Here is an 18922-nt window from a genome sequence, read left to right on the forward strand (position 1 = left end):
TTGTTGTTGTTGTTGTTGTTGTTGTTGTTGTTGTTGTTGTTGTTGTTGTTGTTGTTGTTGTTGTTGTTGTTGTTGTTGTTGTTGTTGTTGTTGTTTCTGTTAATGAAATCGGGGCTGGAGGATGGTGGGAGCCCGCGGCCAACGTGCGGGGGAGGCAGGATTTGAATGTTCGCGAGGGAGGGGCAGTATGCCGGAAAACTGGGTTTGATAAGGCGTGCGATAAGAATTTTTAGCGGGGGGAATTATCAACCCGATCAACACCTTGTAGAAGAGTGGATCATCCGCGAGGAATTGGCTTCGTGATGACTGGTTAATTACTGAGGATGTTTTTCTCAATAGCTGCGTTGGTTCCTGTGCAGTGGAGCTTGGGAAGATTTTCTCCGCACGCAGGCGTGTCGGAGCGGGATCTTTCGGAGGTGTCCGCTGGTGGTTGGGAGGGGTTGGCTGGGCGGACATCGTTGTTTTTCGTAGATAAATTTGACGGGGGAGCTCTAGTTGATACTCTTCAATCTGTTTCTAAGATATTTTCATTCTAGATAATCATACAATGAATCCTTGTGCTAGGAGCCATCGCGACAATTGCCACGCCGGAGGGCGCCGATATCTTCTTTCCCCGCCAAGCTTCTAATGTACAGGCCAGTCCTTGGCATGGACTACGGTTGCGGTCACTAATGATTCGGGACTGCAAGCGACCCTACACTTCCCGTTTCTATCGGGATTCCCAGGTGATACTGAGTCGTGGTAGTCTTTTCTTCCCACCCCTGCTTCATCAACCCGGTCATTATTATTTCGGAGTCGGGATGCTGGCCTGCGATTCCGGCGGCAAGTTACCCCCCACAAAGCTATGGCCTGTTGGTCCGTTTGCCGACATGCTCGGGTAGCTCCACCAGACCAAGGCATGAACGGTCGTGTTGGTTGGATGCGACCGTGGGAAGTGGAGTGTTTCAACTGCCAATTCCTGCCGGGAGATGGTCAGTATAAAACTCTTCATGACACCGTCTCGAGGATGCTCACCTTGGTTCTGGTGGGAGTATTGCGTGGGTGTAGCAGGTGAGTTCTGCTTTTGATGGTGCACTTCAACTTCTGGTTTGTTGAAGTCGACAAGACATGATGTGAAATCTTGGACAGTCGAGTTTCATCACGCCGCCGCCATAACCGTAGGAGAAGGCGTCCACTTGGTGACCGTCGCCTTGGTGTGATGGGGAAAGTCCGGCCCGATGACCATGTTCCACTCGTTCTGCGTGATGGGCGTGACGTCCGACGCCGACAACGGCGTCTTGGGCCCACGCTTGCTGGGGATCACGTAGCGGGTGGGCGGAGGGCCCTGCTGACGGAGGGCACGGGTCGAGCGCGGGGACTTGCGAGGCTGCTCGCCCTTCCGAAGCTGCTCGATCTTCCGCGGGGGCTCGGCTTTGGGCTGCGGGGGCAAGATGATGCCGTCGTCGTTGTATTGCTTCTTGTAGGCGTTGGCCACGTGAGTGAGGAGCTCGTCCGACACGTTCAGCTGCTCGTAGACGCGGTGGAAGAAGGCCTTGCTGAACGGGCGACCGTGGAAGTCTTGGATGGTGCGATGCAGGAGCTGCGTGCAGGATGTGATGTAGGATTCCTCGGGGGCCACGCCGCGGTTGGAGAGGATGCACAAGCGCCGCTTGAAGGTGTAGATCCGGTCGACATTGAGCAGCGTCAGCCCCTCACGGCTGAAGATCACCTCGTTCTGCATGATGGATTGCTGCTTCAGGTAGTCGTTGGCGGCGCTCTCGTACAGACTCCGATTCAGCGCATCGATCCAGCTTTGCCCGAGGGAGAACTTGATGGCTGCTTTGGCCACCATTCGGTAAACAATCGGCCAGGTCATGGCGTCGAGCGGGGTGATGGGGATGATGATGAGGTCCGAGGGCTCGCCGGTCGGGTAGGGCTTGCCCCGGCCCACCAGGAGCGTGACGTGCATCATTTTCTGTTCTAGCTTGGCGGAAATGTACTCGAGCGCGGGGATGATAGAGGGGGTGAGGGTTTCCGAGTCGAAATTGAAACTGGGCGACAGAGGGGACGAGATCATATCAGGGCTGAGACTTCGGGCTGGCACATAGACGCCCGCGGGGCGAGGCAGGCGCACGCCAACCATGATGACAAAAAGGAGTAAGAGGTCGATTGAAAAAGTTGAGTGTGGTAAGTTAGGACCACTTTCAACTCCAGGCCAGACTGAGAGTTGTGCAGAGAAAAAGATCACGGCCTGAGGAGTGCAGGCAACCCAGGGAAATATAACCCTGGGTGTTGATGGTCAGGGTTCAGAAGAGGGGTAAGCCCGGTGGTGAAGGGAGACCAACGCGGCCCCCCTTCATCTCCTCCAATTTGGGTTATTTTCGGAATTCTAATGATAGCAAATCCCCTCCGACCACAGCCAATCGATCAGAAAAGTCGCGGACCCGAGGGAACGGAACCCAATGGGCGGAGGGTTAAAAATACGTTTAAGCGCCCGTCGTGTGCCGTCGCCAGCATGGCTGCAGCCGCTTATGCACGTTCCACACCGTCTTGCTGTGGCTATTGGTGGATTCGACAGATGGAAATTAACCCTTCGGGCATCTGGTCTGACGTCTTGCTCAGGGAGTGACAGCACCGCATTAGGTCGAATCCGGTCAAAAGACACTGGATGTGGTGTTGGGGTCCACAGGAGGCCAATAGCGACGGCGTCCTGCATTTGCAGCTCGCCGAAATGGGTCTTCAACTGCACCAGGGAAGGGGATGGAGGATTAGTTAATTACCTAGGAGCCGTGGAGCCATCCCCATTCGCGTCACCAGGAACCCAATCAACAGCCGTGTTACACGCCCATCCCCGCTGTGATTGCTTTCGGAGAATTGGCGCAGGAGCTGATAAGAAGTTGCAGGGACTATTGATTTCCTGCAGATGCACGGCGGTATCCCTGGGGTCCTGAGAGGGTGATTCTGGGATGGCGTGGGCAAGGTTTACGTTACCCCGCGGAGGCGTTGGAACCATGTTGTCAGCCCATCATCATGGATTGGCCTTGCCAGTCGTAGAGTTCCGAGTGTTGTCACAAGGCTGCATCGACCAGAGAATACCCGATGGATGTGACCAGAGTTCAATAGCCGGAAAATGTGGCTTCCATACGGTCGGGACTTTTACCGCTGGTGATGTGCGGTTCGCAGTAGAGAGCCATGAGAGCATAGTCCCCATACACGGGGACCGGGAGAATGTGGATCGGACGATAACAAACTGGACCGGGCGGGTAGTCCCACTTTTCCTGTCAGGTGGAGCAACTGGACGATGACGATTGTCGAAATCTATACAAGTTGAAGATGGTAAAGACTGTCAAGAGACATAGTCATTTCTGACCTGTCCATTACTACAGGTATATGCCAACGCCACCTCCTTCAACAAGGCCTTGTATACATTGCCGCTAGCTAGTTAGACAGAGGAATTAATCAAGTAATAATCCATTTATTATATTTTTGCCATCAGCAACTTGTAGTCACTGATATCAGAAAGGCCCTTATAAGGCCTTACTTATTTGCTTGCCCAGGTGCTTAGAAAGGCCCTTGTAAGGCCTTACTTGTATTATTTAAAAATTGCCTAGAAAGGTTTTGTTTCTAGATATTTGTATTATTGTTTAAATATCAAAAAATCTAGATTGTTTTTAATAATGAGTAAGGTGTTTTTATATGGGAATTAGTACTTAGTCTGTATTCTGAACACTTTGAAGATTTTTGATATACAATATTAATGTTGGAAGAGGAATGTGTTGGTGGTTGTTGTAGTAGTAGTAGGCAGCGGGTGGCCCGGTTCTGTGCATTACCGCCTCTATGGTACCTTACTGAGGCGGCAGGAGCGGTGGAAGGGCTATGCCTGCCTTGTTTAGTAAGTGGTATTAGGGTGGTGATATTCTTCTTTCCTCCCTTCTCTTCCCTCACCTTCTTTCTTCTCTTTTTTTTATAGTCTTAAGAATAGGTTTGATATCAAGCAGTCTGATTAATCAGTTCTTATTTATCCGGTTGCCTGCCTTTTAGGGGGCGTCTATTAGTATCTCCATTATTTTTTCTCCTCGGCTTGGTAGTCTTAGTACTTACTTTTCTTACAACTTTAACCCTTTTTGCTATCCTTATTACTAACTATCTAATCTTACCTTTTTTACACCCTATCTACTTAATAATTTAAATCCTACTAAATATAGCAGCAGTCTACTTACCGGAGTAAACCAAGGCCCGCGACAATACATCAATTAGTCTCCTTATTCTAAATCTGGTAATACAGTTTATACAGCTTCTTTTTACCGGCCTAATCAACAAACCTTATATGCTGTTTATACTACTTTTTACATTGGCTCTGCTTATTGTATAGGTCGGATTTGTAATCATTGTCGGCAGTAACCTGGCTACTTTCTTTAGCTATACCTGTATTAACCTTTTATTTTTGTACTTGTAGCAGTGTATTGATTATAAACATAATACTAATGGATTTGCTTGCTTAAAAAGGAAAGCTTAATACCTTATAAAATTATTTAATTATTAAAAAAAAAGAAATCTCTATAAATTTATAGTATTTATATATATCTAGTTTAATTTAAAATTATATAACTTGTTAAAGTAAGGTATTATATATATATACTAATATATTTCTATAATAAGTTAACTATAAGGTTTTTTTTTTATATAAAGTAATATAATAATTTTTATAGTATTTTTAAACAGGTAGCTAATTAGTTAAAAAAAAGTATTAACTATACCTCTGTAATTAGCAGTTAGTAATACTGTTAAAAAGTTTAATATATCCAGTTATTTAATTAAGTATTTAAACTTAATATTTTTAAACAGCTTAGTAAAAATATTTGTAAGATTTTTAGAAAATTTAATATATTATAAATATATATTACTATACTATATAGCTTTATAAATCTAGTAATATATAATATTAATATACTTAGTCTATTAGTAGAACTAATTATTTTAGATAAATATAATAGTACCTTTATTATTAATATATATTATTATTAAATATATATTTTTAAAGCCTATATTTTTAAATATATAGATAATCCAGTAGATTTTTTTAACTGCTGTATAAAATACTATATATTCAGCTTTATATATAAAAACTATAATACAGAATTAGAAATATAAAGCCTATAAAATTAGACTATTTACCTATATAAAAATATATTTAAAAATTAAATAATATATATTAAAATATTTAGTATAATCTGTATTAATATAGCCAATTATAATACTAATTTATTTAGCTAGACTATTATTTTTTATATAGGCTTTATACTAAAGACTATATCTACTTATTTTTTATAAATATTAATATAGTAAAAAAAAACTATTTATATATTACTTAGCTGAATTATTTATATACTATAAAAATTTTCTAATAGTAAATATAATATTAGAATATATTTATATTATTAAATATATTATACTTTTAATATTTATTTAATAATTTTTAATATTTTTTTAAAAGCTTACTATATACTTTTAATAAGTTTAATATCTTTATCTAATAGTATTTTATAGATCTTTTTACTTGCTAGATCTGCAGCCTTAATAATATATTAAAAAAAATACTTTAAAAAAATTATAGAATTTTATTTATATACTTAATTTTTATACTAAAATATTATAAAGTATTACTAAAGTTAATAATTATAAAGCTTTTTAAAAGTTTTTAAAATATAGTATTAATAAGGCTCTCTGTAGAAGCTGCAATTTAAATATTATTAATATAAAAAATTATTAATTTTTTATATTTTTTAATAAAAAAATATTTATTAGCTTAAAATACTACTATTCTAATACTAGTAGCTGCAGTAAAAAACTTATAATACCAGTTTTTAGCAGATTACTTTAATTTATAAATAAATAAAAACAGCTTATAAATCTTAATACTACTATTCTTAAATCCAGTTAGTTAAATTATATAGATTTTTTTATTATTATAAAACTTTTTATAAAAAAAAACTTACTTAATATTACTCTACTTATAAATATAATTAAATACTACTATAATAGTAAAAAATATTTTTACTATTACTGTTTTTACAGTAGAAGTAAATATAAAATTATAATTAATTTTATAAATTTATAAAAAACTATAGGTAATATAGTAGATTTTAAATCTATAGATTTTATTATTTATATTAAGTTTAACTTTATATATCTACTACTTTAATATTACTTTTCAGCCGGTAGGCAGTTCTACTAATTTTTATATTTTTTATTTTTAAAATATTAAAATTTTTTTAATTATTATAGTAAACTAGTAAAATACTTTAGATAATTTTATAGCTTATTTATATATAACTAGTTTAATAATATACTTATAGCTGCTGTTTTTTTTAACAGTTCCAGCAGTAAAAGCCTATTTAATAAAATATAAAAATTAAATTTTTTTTTATTTAAAAAGATTTTTAATAAAAAATATCAGCTTATTACTATACTTAAAACTAAATTTATTAAAATAAATAAAAAATATTAGTAAACTAATATTATTTATTAGTTAATATTAATACTTTAATATTTTTAGTATATAAAAATATTTTTAAATAGTTTTTTTATTACTAGTATTACTGGAGTTGTTATCTAAAGTATACTTATATAAATTTTTTATTAGTAGAATTACTAAAGCTGGTACTTAATAGTAGCTATAATTATTATTTAATAATTTATATATTTTTAGATTATTTTCTTTATTAAAATAGATATTATAAATAGTAATAATTTTATTATTTTTAATATTTAAAACTTTATATTACTTTACTAGACTAGTATATTTAAGTAGTTAAATTACTTAGCTGTATAGTTAAATTTTTAAAATCCTATTTCTACTATAGACTTTTTTAAAAATTATTATAATACTATAGTAATTAAAAATATATAAAGTTAATAGATTTAAATATATTCTGTTATATATTTTCTATACAGTTATTATTTTATTATAAATTAGTAATAAGTTTTTTAAAAATTTAACTTTTTTTATAATTTTTTTCTAAAGGCTTTTATTAAAATCTTAGTTTTAGAGAACTATATATATATAAGTTAAAATAGTAAAGCTAATATATTTAGTAAATATATTTTAGCTGTAGATATATAATACTATAAACTTTTATTTAATATTTTTATAGTATATCTAAGTAATTATATTTTTACTTTAAAATTTAGATATATTATTAAAGTATAGAGATTTAACTTTAAATAGTATATAATCTAACTTTTTAATAAATAGCTTTAGTTTAAATACTATTTTTTTTTATTTTAAAAAGCCTAATATTAATCTAGCTGTTATATATATTAATAAAAAACATCCAGTATTAAGCACTGGATTTTTTATTTAAAAATATATTAATATATTTACTGCTAATATTAAAAATATATACTAGCTGTATTACTACAGCAGAGTTATTTATATATAGCTTTAGTATACTAAAATATTAGCTAATTAATATATTTAGTAGATATACTTTAAAATAGTAAGGCCTTTAATATCTATACTATTTACTATTTTTAATAGCTTAATATAATTAGTAATAAAAAATAAATAAAATACTAGTACTAAGTAAATAGATTAATACAGCTTTTATTTATATTAAAAATATATTTCTAGTACTATTTACTAGTATTATAAAAATAAAAATAGTAATTTATAGTTTAATTACTTAATTTAATAAATAATATACTAATTAAAGATTTAATAGTATATTTTACTAAATTAAAATAGTTTATTAAAATAAAAAAATTAGTAATATTACTAGTAGTAATTTTTATATTAACTACTTTACAGCTAAGATAAAAAATATATTAATTTCTAATAATATCTTCTCAGCTAATAATCTTTTTATTATTTATTTTAAAAATTATTATTTTATTAGAATATAAAAAAGTAGTAAAACTAAATTTTATAAAATATATAACTTTAAGTAAATTAATCTTAATATTAAAAATATATAATATATTTATTTATTTAACTGTATAAAATTTTTTAGAACTATATATTAGCTTTAATTTTATATTACCTGTACTAACTAAGTATATAATTTTATTAGTAGTAGTTTTAATTTTTTATTTATACAGCTTTATAGTTTTAAATATAAAACTATTTTTATTTTTAATAAGGTGTTTAGTAAAATCTAAGTTAATAATCCAGTTATCTGTATATTTAAAATATACTATAGTAATATTATAATTAATAATATTAATAGTTTTTTATTTTTTATATCTGCTGGTAGCCTTTTTTTTTATAGCTGCTAATAGCTAAAAATACTAATAAAGTAAAAAACTACTTATTTTTAGTAATATTAGTCTTAGTATTTTTTACTGTTTTAAATAGTTTTAATTTTAGGTATAGTTTTTAGCAGCTAGGCTTTTTATACCCAACTTTACTATAATAATTATAAGTCTAGTTTTTATAAATATTTTAAAAATTTTTTTTTAAAGTTGTTTTTTTTAGACTAATTGTTTTTACTCTGTTAATTTTTAGACTTGGAGTTATTTAACTTTCGGCCTTTAAATATTTTTATAAAATTAGTATTACTAGAATTAAACTAGGTATATATTTTTTTTATATAAAAATCTAAATAATTTAATCCTATATTATACTTCCTTTAACATATTAAGAATTAAAATAAAAAGTTAAAAAAATAGACTACTATTTTTTAAAATTATAAAAAAAAAACTAAATATATATACTATTACTAAGTTTTTTATTATTAGTAAAACTATATTAAAACTTATCTAATACTTTAAATATTTTTATAATATATTTATTAATATTTTTATAGTTATTATACTGTAGTAATATAGCAGTTTATAGTTTTTTAAATAACTATATATTAAAAATAATATTAAAGTATTTTTTTAGCTTATTCTAGACTTTTTTTATACTATTAAGATTAATAATACTATATTAAATTTCTATAGTTAGTATAGTATAAATAGTTTTAATAATCTTTTTATTTTTAACTTTTTATATAAATAACTATTTTTTAAAGTATTTTAATATTTTTTTATATATAGTAAAGTTAATATTTGCTTTACCAGAGCCAAAGCCAGTAGATTTAAATATACTTTATATAACTTAAAAATTTTCAGCTGCTTCAGCTTTACTAGAGGACTAAATAAATAAAAAAAATTAAATAAGTCTTATATTAGTACTAAAAACTATTTTTTAAAAGCCTTATAAATAAAAATATATTTTTAAAATCTTATACTAGATTTAATAGTTACCTACACCTGTTAAGGCTGGAAGCTTAGTAATATTAATTATCTACTATATTATTACTAATTAATAAATATATTTTTTTAATTACTAAATTTATTAGTTAATTAAAATATTTAATTTAGTCTAGTACTTTTTAGTAGACTATATAATTAGTAAAAAGATCTTCTTAGTACTTAATACTAAAAAATAAAAAAAAATAATAAAAATTAATTAAATAAAGGCTTTAAGCTTAAGCTGGGCTTATAATCTATTAATTATAAATATAATACTAATAAATTTACTTACTTAAAGAGGAAAGCTTAATACCTTATAAAATTATTTAATTATTAAAAAAAAAAATCTCTACAAATTTGTAGTATTTATATATATCCAGTTTAATTTAAAATCATGTGACTTGTTGAAGCGAGGCGTTACACGCACACGCCGATACAGTGAACCTTGTCCTGGCTTTATTAAAAGCGCGACAGCCGGATGTGTCGGCGGTGGCGTTTTTCTCCTGTATACTGTGGTTGTTTTATTTGGGGATAAAGTTCAGTATATTCTTTAGATTAAGGGATAATGTCTTGAGCTATCTTAATCACCAAGGCCCAGCACCTAGCCGTTATGCGCATGTTGTCCTTGACAACCGCGCCACTACTCCGTACTGACCCTTATTATGCTGATATTCTGGTGGGGCCACTACCCATCACTAATCAATCGACCCATATGTGGGAGCCACCTCTACCACCCACTAGAGTATCCTTACACGCGCAAGACTCACGGTTGTGTTGTGCATCCACCAACCAACCACTCATCATCCCACAAACTGTCTAATCAACAATACCTGAGCCATCACCAACAATTTCCAGTGTTATCACCCGTCAATATCCAGAAATGCCTCTCTCCCAACACACCGCCCTCCCCCACGTCGCCAACGCCTTCGGGACCATCTTCATCGGATTCGGGGTCAACGCTCTCCTCCGCCCCGAGCACGCCTTGACCTTCTTCGAATGGGCACCGCCCACCACTCTCCCCGAGCGACAACTGGTCAACAGTCTCGTGCACATCTACGGCGTCCGCGATATCTTCATGGGTTTGGCGATCTACGCTGCCTCCTTCTACGGGACTCGGAAGTCGCTCGGGTGGACGCTGCTGGCGGGCAGTGCGGTGGCCTATGCCGACGGGGCGGTCTGTTGGACATGGGGACAGGGACAATGGGGTCACTGGGGGTATGCACCGCTGATTACGACGGTTGGCGCTGTGCTGGCTGGGCTTTTGGATGGAGCGTGATAAGTGTTGCTTCGGCGTGGATCTGCTATGTTGGAGGAGCACACATATGTACTCGTGCTGAAAGCAGGGATTTGACGATGGATTGGAGTAGAATGGCTTTGTGAATCCGCACTGTGAGTTGGGAATAATTGAGTGAACTATAATTTGAGGCTGCATGCACTGTTAGTAATCACCCTTGCCAAGGCTATCAAGCCTCGTCGAGGGGTTGCCAGCAAATCTCGCAATAAACAGAAGCTATCAAAAACAGTCTGCAGACGATGTCGCAAGTTTCCGGTGATATAGCCAGCAACAGGAATGGCCATACTCCCAGCAGACAGCATACCACATTCGATGGAATATCTGACCCCGACTGATGCGCAGGGCGAACCCGAGTACCCAACGGGCACCAAATTCTGGTTGCTCATGCTCACCCTGGCTGCGGTGCTGATTCTTATCAGCATCGACATGAACATCGTTGCCACAGCCATTCCCAGTATAACCGACTATTTCCACACCATTGCCGACGTGGGTTGGTATTCTTCCGCCTTCCGGCTCTGCCAGTGCGCCTTCCAGTTTGTTTTTGGCAGAGCGTATCAGCTCTTTTCGATCAAGCGTGTCTTCCTGATTGCCAATGTCATCTCTATAGCAGGCTCACTGCTCTGCGGGGCGGCAACAACTTCACCCATGCTCATCGTAGGGAGGGCAGTCACCGGCCTCGGCACGGCGGGTCTACTATCTGGATGCTTCGTGATCCTCGTCCACTCCACACCCCTCCGCAGACGGCCCATGTTCACCGGGATAATGAGCGCCATCGAAGGTCTAGCCACCCTCTCCGCACCCCTCCTAGGCGGAGCGATCGTGCAGTCCCTCGGCTGGCGCTGGTGCTTCTACCTCAACGCGCCCATCGGCGTCGTCACCCTCCTTTTAACAATGTACTGCTTCTCCGACCCGCCCAAACCCGACCACCTCGCCCACATCCCCCTCAAGCAAAAGCTCTCCCAGCTCGACCTCCTCAGCAACCTGCTCTTCATCCCCGCCCTAACCGCTCTCTTCCTGGCCTTCTCCTGGGCCGGAACCAAGTACCCCTGGTCCAGCATCCCCGTACTCGCGCCCCTCGTCACCTTCACCGTCCTTATGGGCAGCTTCATCTACAACCAACACCGCCAAGGCAACACCGCCGCCCTGCCCCTCCGCATCCTCCAACACCGCAGCATCATCGCCGGCAGCATCTTCATCGCCTGCGGCAACAGCACCGGCAACGTCCTCGAATACTACCTGCCGACCTACTACCAAGTGGTGCGGGGCTACACCCCGGCCCAGAGCGGGTACATGATGCTCCCCATCATCATCGCCGGGACCGTCGGCGCACTAGTCCACGGCTTCGGAACCAGCATCTTGGGCTACTACGCCCCGTTTATGATCGCCGCCTCGATCATCATGCCCGTCGCCGCGGGGCTGATCACCACGTTCGAAGTCAGCACCAGCCTCGCGCAGCTGCTCCTCTACACCGCTTTCTCGGGGCTAGGATACGGGATTGGCTTCTCCGGACCACAAAACGCCGTGCAGACCGTTCTGCCTCCGGAGGACGTCCCGCTGGGCACGTCGGTGATGCTGTTCGCGCAGTCGTTTGGACCGGCGGTGGCGGTGGCGATCGCGCAGGTGCTGTTCGTGAACCAGCTGGCACATAATCTGGGGGGTGTGGTGCCCGGGCTTACTGGGGAGGAGGTGGATCGCATGGGGCTGACGCAGATTGTGATGGGGTTGTCAGCGGACAAGGCGGTGCAGGCACGCGGGGCGATCGATCGCAGTCTCGTGCAGACGTGGTATTTGGTGGTGGGGTTGGCGTGTGCGACGGGGGTGGGGAGTCTGGGGATGGAATGGCGGTCGGTCAAGAAGACGAGGCGGGAGTAGCGGAAGTCCCGTGATGCTATGCCGAGGGTTCATCTTGTATGGAGTGGGAGCAATCTACTATTCCAAGCCCTGGGGAGTAGTTGAAGTGGTCGATGCTCAGTCACCCCAATGCTGCTTCTCTTCTCTTTTCTTCCCCTTTCTTTTCCTTTCTCAGCAACAGCACCTAAGTGGGCTACGGTGGGTGACAGCTTCGCTGAAGCTAAAGACTATAGATCTCGGACGGACCAACACCGGTCAATTCGTTACCAAACTTACTCACCGTATAGAAAGTATTCACCTTTACTGGGCTCGCTCCAAGGCGCCCGAGATTTTGTGTTTTCATACGGGGTGAGCGAGGCTCACGTCGCGAAAGGACTTGCAACATCATAAAGCGACATTTGATAGAGCTACAATCTGGGGTCGCGATTTTTGAAACAAATCCAGCAACACGAGGATAAGTAAGCAGAAAGGACAAGCAAAGCAGAACAAAACAACAATTTCACACAAAGTCACGAAAGAGCATCGAACTCAAACTCAAACCAAACGAGTGACCCAAACCTTTCCCCTCACCCCCAGTCCGCCACCTCAGTTCCTCCCCGAGGAAAGTGAGATTTCTTTCGTCCTCTCAAACACGCTCCCCATCCTCGCACGGCGAGATACTGGTACAATTCCCCGCCGTCAGGGCGGCCACCTCCACCGCAGCCCCCTGCTGCTGCTGCTGCCGCCGCCGCCGCAATCCCGAGGTGCAGGCCTCCTCCGGCGCCTCGACGGCGCAGATATTGCGCAAGCAGCAGCTGCCCACCAGACAGCGCGAGCCCTCGGGGCAGTCGGCGTTGACGGCGCAGGTGGTGGGCGGGCATTCGGAGCCGACGAAGCAGAAGCTGGCGCCGGTGGCGTCGAGGCCGCAGGCGCAGGCGCCGAACTCGCCTAGGCCGCACTCCGAGACTTCGTAGGCCGGGCAGATCCGCCCGATGCAGGCGCCCGGGGTCGGCGTGATGGTCACCGTGGTGAAGGTCGTCGAGGTGACCGACTCGGTCACGGTCGGCGTCGCCGCCGTCGTGGTCGTGCGCGGCACCCCCAGGCACGCGCACGCCGCCCCGTACACCCTCGCGTCGTGGCACGGGTCGTCCAGGTACGTCGGCACCGCCGTCGGCGTCGACGTCACCTGCTGGGCGGCGGCGATGCCGCGCCGCGCCGGGTAGCCCAGGATCGTGGTGACGGTTACGGTGGTCGTCGCGACGGTTGTGGTTAGGGTTCTGCGACGCGGGATGATGGGGATTGGGTTAGTGGTGTCCCTTGCACCGGTGCTTTTGGTTTTGAACTTCCGCAAGCTGGCGGGGAGGGGGGAGGAACTGAAGCGAACTTGGAAGGCTTACGTGGGCTCCGGGGTGACCACAACAGCTTGATAGCTGGAGCAGTCGGCCAGTCGGCTGGAGAGCGGCGGGGTCGGGTTGGCCCCGTCGGTGATGTGCGCGGCGCAGGCGCGCGTGGGACCGGTGCAGGGAAGCGGGCCTCCCTGGGCTTGGACGGTTTGGAGACCGTCGAGAAGGAGGAGAATGAGGGCTTGAAGAGAGAGCATTGCAGGATTCGAGGCTGAACTTTTCTGGTATTGTCTGGTTGTTCTGCGGGACTGAGAGAGTGGGAGACAGATGACAATCCTGCGGGAGTCCATGGGGTTCTTATACTCGCAGCTGGGCATTCCATGCGCAGTGATCATCCGCAGCGCTGCTGGGATAGCGGTCTTGGTCTCTCGTATCGATGCTCCCGCCCCGTTGACTGAAACATGACGATTGCCGTCGCTGCATTCTCTCCTGCAGGGTCCAGATCCAGACTACTTCGTGTCGGGGGTCAGCTGCGTTTGCAATTGACCTCGTAACGCATGCCGTGGGATCCAAGCTTAATCTTGTTCTGGGAAGCTGGGACGCTCTCTTCACGGGAACGCGCAGGGATGATGCCGGGACCGGCTGCCATCCTGGAATGGATGAACGTCATGATATGAGGAGGTGGTGGTGGTCAATTCCCAATGACAAAACATCCAGCACATTCAATGGGGCGAGGCGAAGAGATTACTGGCGGCATCAGGCGGGCCTCAATCCATGCTCCTGATGGACGCACGTCCATAGTGTAACACCCTACAAGTGAGCTTGCGGGGTGGGGAGAGAGCCAAAAAGCTGAGACCCGGCTATCATCGGGTATGGGAGAGAAAGAGCTTACCCAATTGTCTCATACATGGCTAGCTGATCCAAGATGACCCCGGATGCCGTTGTACGTGGTATGCGTGTTTCAGCTCCCTCCGCACGAACCGGTCGTACAAACAAGCTTCCCGGCGCCCCATGGTGATACAATGTTGAGAACTGATTGCGTCGCAGACCAGCGCTGCCCAATGTTCTGAAGTTGCACTGCATGGGAGAAAGGGCCACATGGTCTGTGTTTTTCGTCTGGGAGCAAGCGCTCTTCGCCCTCCAATCGTACGTCTGGAGACTGTAGCGCTCTTGCCGACGGTATAGCTCCGAGGAGATGGGTCGCATGGCCATTGAGTTTACTCCTTCGTTTGTCAATGGTTGTGAGCGTGGGCGCGAATTCGCATCAACACGAAGTTTGTGGTTTGTGAGACTTGGTGTGCTCGATAGTCGACTTGATCGTTCGAGGACGTGCCATTCAGAGCAGCTCATCTTAGGGGAGCATGGAACATCGACTGTGCTCTGCAATTGGCATGAAGGGACAGTCCGCGAGAGGGCTCAGCTGATAGCTAGCTCTCTCTGGTCCGGAACTAAGGAACCAGGCGGCGATGTCGCGTTGCATCTGACCAGCGCGAGTCCTACATGCAAAGGCCTTTTTCACGCTGTGGGATTTGAGTGGTTGATGCTGACTGCCCGCAACCATTGATACGAGAGCTCCCCGTCCTAGTCGAACCATCCCCATCCTGATGTGCCTGTCGTCCCAACAAGACTCCACCGAGACCATTCAATCTCCGGGGAGACCTGACCCCCGGGACGGGACCCCAGCTGCACGTGGATCAAATACGAAACCTATCCAGACAAGAAGCAGTCCACATGAGCGACGCCGCAGAACGCATACACGGAGCAGATCATGGATCCTTCGAGTTCGTCCCTCCGCCAGCCCTGTTGCTGTAACCCGGGTGGTCTGGACCACCCTCTCCACGGTTGAACCTTGATAGATGTGAAGCGGACTGGACTAATAGGCCAGGCAGTGGCTTTCCATGCGAGCCAATGGGCTCTCTCATTGTCTGAGAGACTCGATATCTATGACAGTCCATGCCTAAGGAGGACTCGGCCACCAGGTTGCTGCTTCCCAAGACTACAGTACTCACGTATACGCTACGGTGACTGTGCTTCTATGAGGACTAGCAAGGCTGTTGGCCAATGGCCCTGGGGCCTCTGGTCAAGGACAAGGATATGGGAGGACTCGGGACCTGGATGAATTCAGGCTACGCGAGGCTGTCCGAGGAACGAACGACTGCTAGGCCTCCAGACCGCCGACAGCTCATTTCCTTGCTGCTTGGCCCGGTGATTCGCTAGATTGAGGTAATCTACTGTCCCTCTGGTCGCCAAGGCTTCCGGCCTATCTCCTATTCAGCAGACTAACAAGGTGTACTGCACTTCCCTCCATCAGACCGACTCGACCCCGGATGCGGAGAGATTCTCTCTCATCCTTCATCACAATCATCCAGCCCATACGCCAGACCCGAGAAAACCCCATTGAAACAGATCGCATAGTTCGTCTCGCCAGGAGAAATTGTCAAGCCACTAGTGGAGCCCCGCAACTCCGGCCGCAGAGCAGCGGGCTCCGATGTGCGCAGCGTCAGCAATCTCGTCGCCCCGTCGACAGCCACCCTGCACCTTGCGGGCGTGGTGCACCGCCCCGTGAGGTACGTTCGGTGAATCCCACCATTCCCCAACTCGCTGCATGTCGCGTCCTGCTGACAGCTTGCACATTTGAACACCTCGCTGGGGGGAAGCGTTCCTAAACCAAGGCAGTGCGTGTGAGACCATGTGTAACAGATGGAGCAGGCGACACTTCCCCCGGTAGGCTGATAGCCTTCGCCACAGCACGGCCGTGAGAACTCGAAGCTTTGCACGCAGAGGCCGCCGAGCTGGGGAACGGAGGACGAGGATGCATAGTACCATTTTTCGACTCTGAGCGATGCCTGCGCAAAGGATACCAGGTCCCGGGACGGCAGGGCTAGGACCATGGTCTCGAAGATCTCTGTCGGGAGGTTCACGCCCCATTCCTCTCTCGCGCATCGGGGCGTTTTTGAAGTCTGCGAGGTTAGGAGAGAGGCTAGAGCCCGGAATCCCGGGGAAGGGTGTAGTGCTGACGAGTCGGTGATCAGAGGTAAAGTTGGAGAGCACTCCGCACTGGGGCCGGATACCTCCAGGAGGGTCACGTGGCTGAGCGAGAGGAGGAGCACGCGGACGGTCGGTGTGCTGCATTGACTGTTCTCCAAGTAGGCTTGTGCATTGTGGACCGCTTGGTCGAGTGACTCAAAAGGACTGTACAAAGTGACGAGGAACCCATGGAACCAGAAGATATCGTTAGCGGGAGCTGGCCATCGCGGTAACGAGGAGAATGTAGCAGGCACATCCGCCGTGTCCCCGCCGAAGCGGACCTCAAAATCCCATGCCGCGATGCGCAGGACACCCATCGCCATCGTCCGGAGGAGAGACCGATCCGACCAACCTGACAGGTCGTCAAGATAAAACCGCCACAGACGGACGAAGTCGACGAAACAGCGGAATTGAAGCTCGTTCAGCGGCGTGGGCGGCTCGATCGGCCAATCCATGGCCGGAAAGATAGCCGGGAGGCGAGGTCTCGGGATGCGAAGCTGCTTAACGGCATTCCCCTTCTCGGCGAGAACCGCATCTAGTGTGCGAACCGAAGGATCGTAGATGTTAGCAAGTTTAACCTGGCGAGTCAGGCGGGATGGGACACCGTCGGTGCTATCCCATTGCGCGACCGTCAACAGTCCGCGGTCCTTGTCGATCGTGTAGACGACGTCCAGATCGCTGTGCAGGGGCGAGGGGAATGGGGCGAGCTCCCACGGCGTGAGGTCGAATGTGTCCGCGGCCCAGAGCTGGAGGACTCGCAGCGTCGCGGGTGATGCGGGAGAGATGATGGCGCGGGGCGCGTCGAAGAAGCGGTACCATTTTCCTGTACGGCGTTAGGGATGTAGTACTGTACAGGATAGTACGTAGTTGCTCGGTATAGGGAGAAGCTCACCATCTACATGTTGATTCCATAACCCTCGGCCACTCATGGTTGCGACAAAGACTCATCCATTCGTCTCTTGTCAGACGACAACTTGAGCATACATGATGGGGTTAAGAACACGCGCTGCGCTGTAAAGTGCAAGGTGTTATCTATCCATTTCAACCCTAGCCTCGGCCACAAGATGTCATGTGATTGGGCCTCCGTATGTGATGCGTCGAGGTACATTAGTTCATTGACTCAGCTGAACACAAGACAGTACTGTTAGGAATGTACTTCACCTCTATAAACAAAATATCACAACTAGCGACAATAGTTATTCTTACAGAATTACTGATGCTGGGAAGAATGCATGCATGTAATATTTGTATTCAAGCTATGTCGACGTCAAAAAACTCACCAAAAAATAACAGCGGTTTATAGGTGTGGTGGAAGTTAATATTTGTAAACAATGTCAAGCGCAAGCATTGTAAACCTTTATGACTGCATTTGTGGATGCCACCGCTGGGTTTGTTTGTAATGACGTCTCCTGGCTGGTCAGCTCTCGTCGCTTCTGCCACGTGTAGATAGCTCCTTCTGAATAACCTGGAATCATATCTTAAGACACTGTATCAGATCATCAACCCACGCTTGCTTGACAATATTTCCGAGTAAGGGGCCTTGATAGTACAATTTTTGGGCCTAAGAAAACCATAGGAAACTTGATTTTGAACCCTAAGAGCACCAGGAGAAAAAGATATAAGATGACATCTAAAATGTAAAATTCCATGCTGCTTCGAGTATACCAAGACATGTATAGCTAGGTACTTAAGTAGCCGTGTAAATGACCCCTAATCAGCCGTATGTCCTGGTGTTCAAACTCTATGTAACCAGGCTCTTAAACATATAGACAGGTATTTAGACAACGATATACGCTGGTGTTGAAATAGATTGTAAACCAGGTGCTTGGTTGGACCTACAGCTACTTAAGACTATGTCTAAAAAGGCAGAAATACGGGACCTTCTGGGCTCGCTAAGGCTGCTTCGACAATGCCTTTGGCCAAGGGAGGCACCCGCAGGTCGGGCCCTCATCATTCTGCCCAGATAGCTTTACGTAGCTGAATTGATCACACATCCACGTCCTACTGGACAGAAGGCGCGATGAGATCCCCGTGACCCACCAGAACACTCCCATTATTGTGAGCCGGTGATGATGCAACCGAACGGAACCATGGAGCAATGATGCTATTTTGACCCAAAAGCGAAGTGACTCATTTTTAACCATATCTGTGAACACACCCTTCCCGCATGGCAGATAGACAACACCACATCCTTCCAAAAGCCTCGTAC

The 18922-nt window shown here is 43.3% G+C and overlaps 6 protein-coding genes across 6 annotated transcripts; 3 read left to right on the forward strand and 3 right to left on the reverse strand.

Moving 5' to 3' along the window:
* Window positions 1–878: 878 nt before the first annotated feature.
* Window positions 879–2290, reverse strand: BO86DRAFT_386659 (uncharacterized protein). The gene has a single exon (XM_025671394.1). The coding sequence runs from the start codon at window positions 2120–2122 to the stop codon at window positions 1139–1141; it is 984 nt and encodes a 327-aa protein (XP_025531020.1). The 5' UTR covers window positions 2123–2290; the 3' UTR covers window positions 879–1138.
* Window positions 2282–2968, forward strand: BO86DRAFT_213761 (uncharacterized protein). Its single transcript, XM_025666865.1, has one exon. The coding sequence runs from the start codon at window positions 2442–2444 to the stop codon at window positions 2928–2930; it is 489 nt and encodes a 162-aa protein (XP_025531021.1). The 5' UTR covers window positions 2282–2441; the 3' UTR covers window positions 2931–2968.
* Window positions 2969–9768: 6800 nt separating this feature from the next.
* On the forward strand, window positions 9769–10753 carry BO86DRAFT_386660 (DUF4267 domain-containing protein). The gene has a single exon (XM_025671395.1). It carries the CDS (start codon window positions 10100–10102, stop codon window positions 10493–10495), a length of 396 nt encoding a protein of 131 aa, XP_025531022.1. The 5' UTR covers window positions 9769–10099; the 3' UTR covers window positions 10496–10753.
* On the forward strand, window positions 10729–12485 carry BO86DRAFT_213788 (MDR family MFS transporter). The gene has a single exon (XM_025666866.1). The coding sequence runs from the start codon at window positions 10790–10792 to the stop codon at window positions 12383–12385; it is 1596 nt and encodes a 531-aa protein (XP_025531023.1). The 5' UTR covers window positions 10729–10789; the 3' UTR covers window positions 12386–12485.
* A 356-nt stretch (window positions 12486–12841) lies between these two features.
* BO86DRAFT_440511 (uncharacterized protein) lies at window positions 12842–13943 on the reverse strand (the record flags this gene model as incomplete). The annotated part of the gene is made up of 2 exons (XM_025676206.1): window positions 12842–13685; window positions 13758–13943. The coding sequence occupies 2 exons, from the start codon at window positions 13941–13943 to the stop codon at window positions 12990–12992; spliced, it is 882 nt and encodes a 293-aa protein (XP_025531024.1). The 3' UTR covers window positions 12842–12989.
* Window positions 13944–15799: 1856 nt separating this feature from the next.
* BO86DRAFT_386663 (uncharacterized protein) lies at window positions 15800–17692 on the reverse strand. The gene is made up of 2 exons (XM_025671396.1): window positions 17606–17692; window positions 15800–17536 (listed from the first exon to the last, which is right to left on the reverse strand). Exons 1-2 carry the CDS (start codon window positions 17640–17642, stop codon window positions 16032–16034), a joined length of 1542 nt encoding a protein of 513 aa, XP_025531025.1. The 5' UTR covers window positions 17643–17692; the 3' UTR covers window positions 15800–16031.
* Window positions 17693–18922: the final 1230 nt, after the last annotated feature.

Source organism: Aspergillus japonicus (assembly GCF_003184785.1).
Source record: "Aspergillus japonicus CBS 114.51 unplaced genomic scaffold BO86scaffold_7, whole genome shotgun sequence".
NCBI lineage: Eukaryota > Fungi > Ascomycota > Eurotiomycetes > Eurotiales > Aspergillaceae > Aspergillus > Aspergillus japonicus.

What these genes read in the sequence shown, in the direction of transcription:
- BO86DRAFT_386663 (XM_025671396.1), bottom strand. Translation starts at nt 17,642, where the DNA reads ATGAGTGGCCGAGGGTTATGGAATCAACATGTAGATG. An exon ending in ATGGAATCAACATGTAGATG is followed by an intron (nt 17,537 to 17,605) that starts GTGAGCTTCTCC and finishes AACGCCGTACAG; the next exon opens with GAAAATGGTACCGCTTCTTC.
- BO86DRAFT_213788 (XM_025666866.1), top strand. Translation starts at nt 10,790, where the DNA reads ATGGCCATACTCCCAGCAGACAGCATACCACATTCGATGGAATATCTG.
- BO86DRAFT_213761 (XM_025666865.1), top strand. Translation starts at nt 2,442, where the DNA reads ATGGGCGGAGGGTTAAAAATACGTTTAAGCGCCCGTCGTGTGCCGTCG.
- BO86DRAFT_386660 (XM_025671395.1), top strand. Translation starts at nt 10,100, where the DNA reads ATGCCTCTCTCCCAACACACCGCCCTCCCCCACGTCGCCAACGCCTTC.
- BO86DRAFT_386659 (XM_025671394.1), bottom strand. Translation starts at nt 2,122, where the DNA reads ATGGTTGGCGTGCGCCTGCCTCGCCCCGCGGGCGTCTATGTGCCAGCC.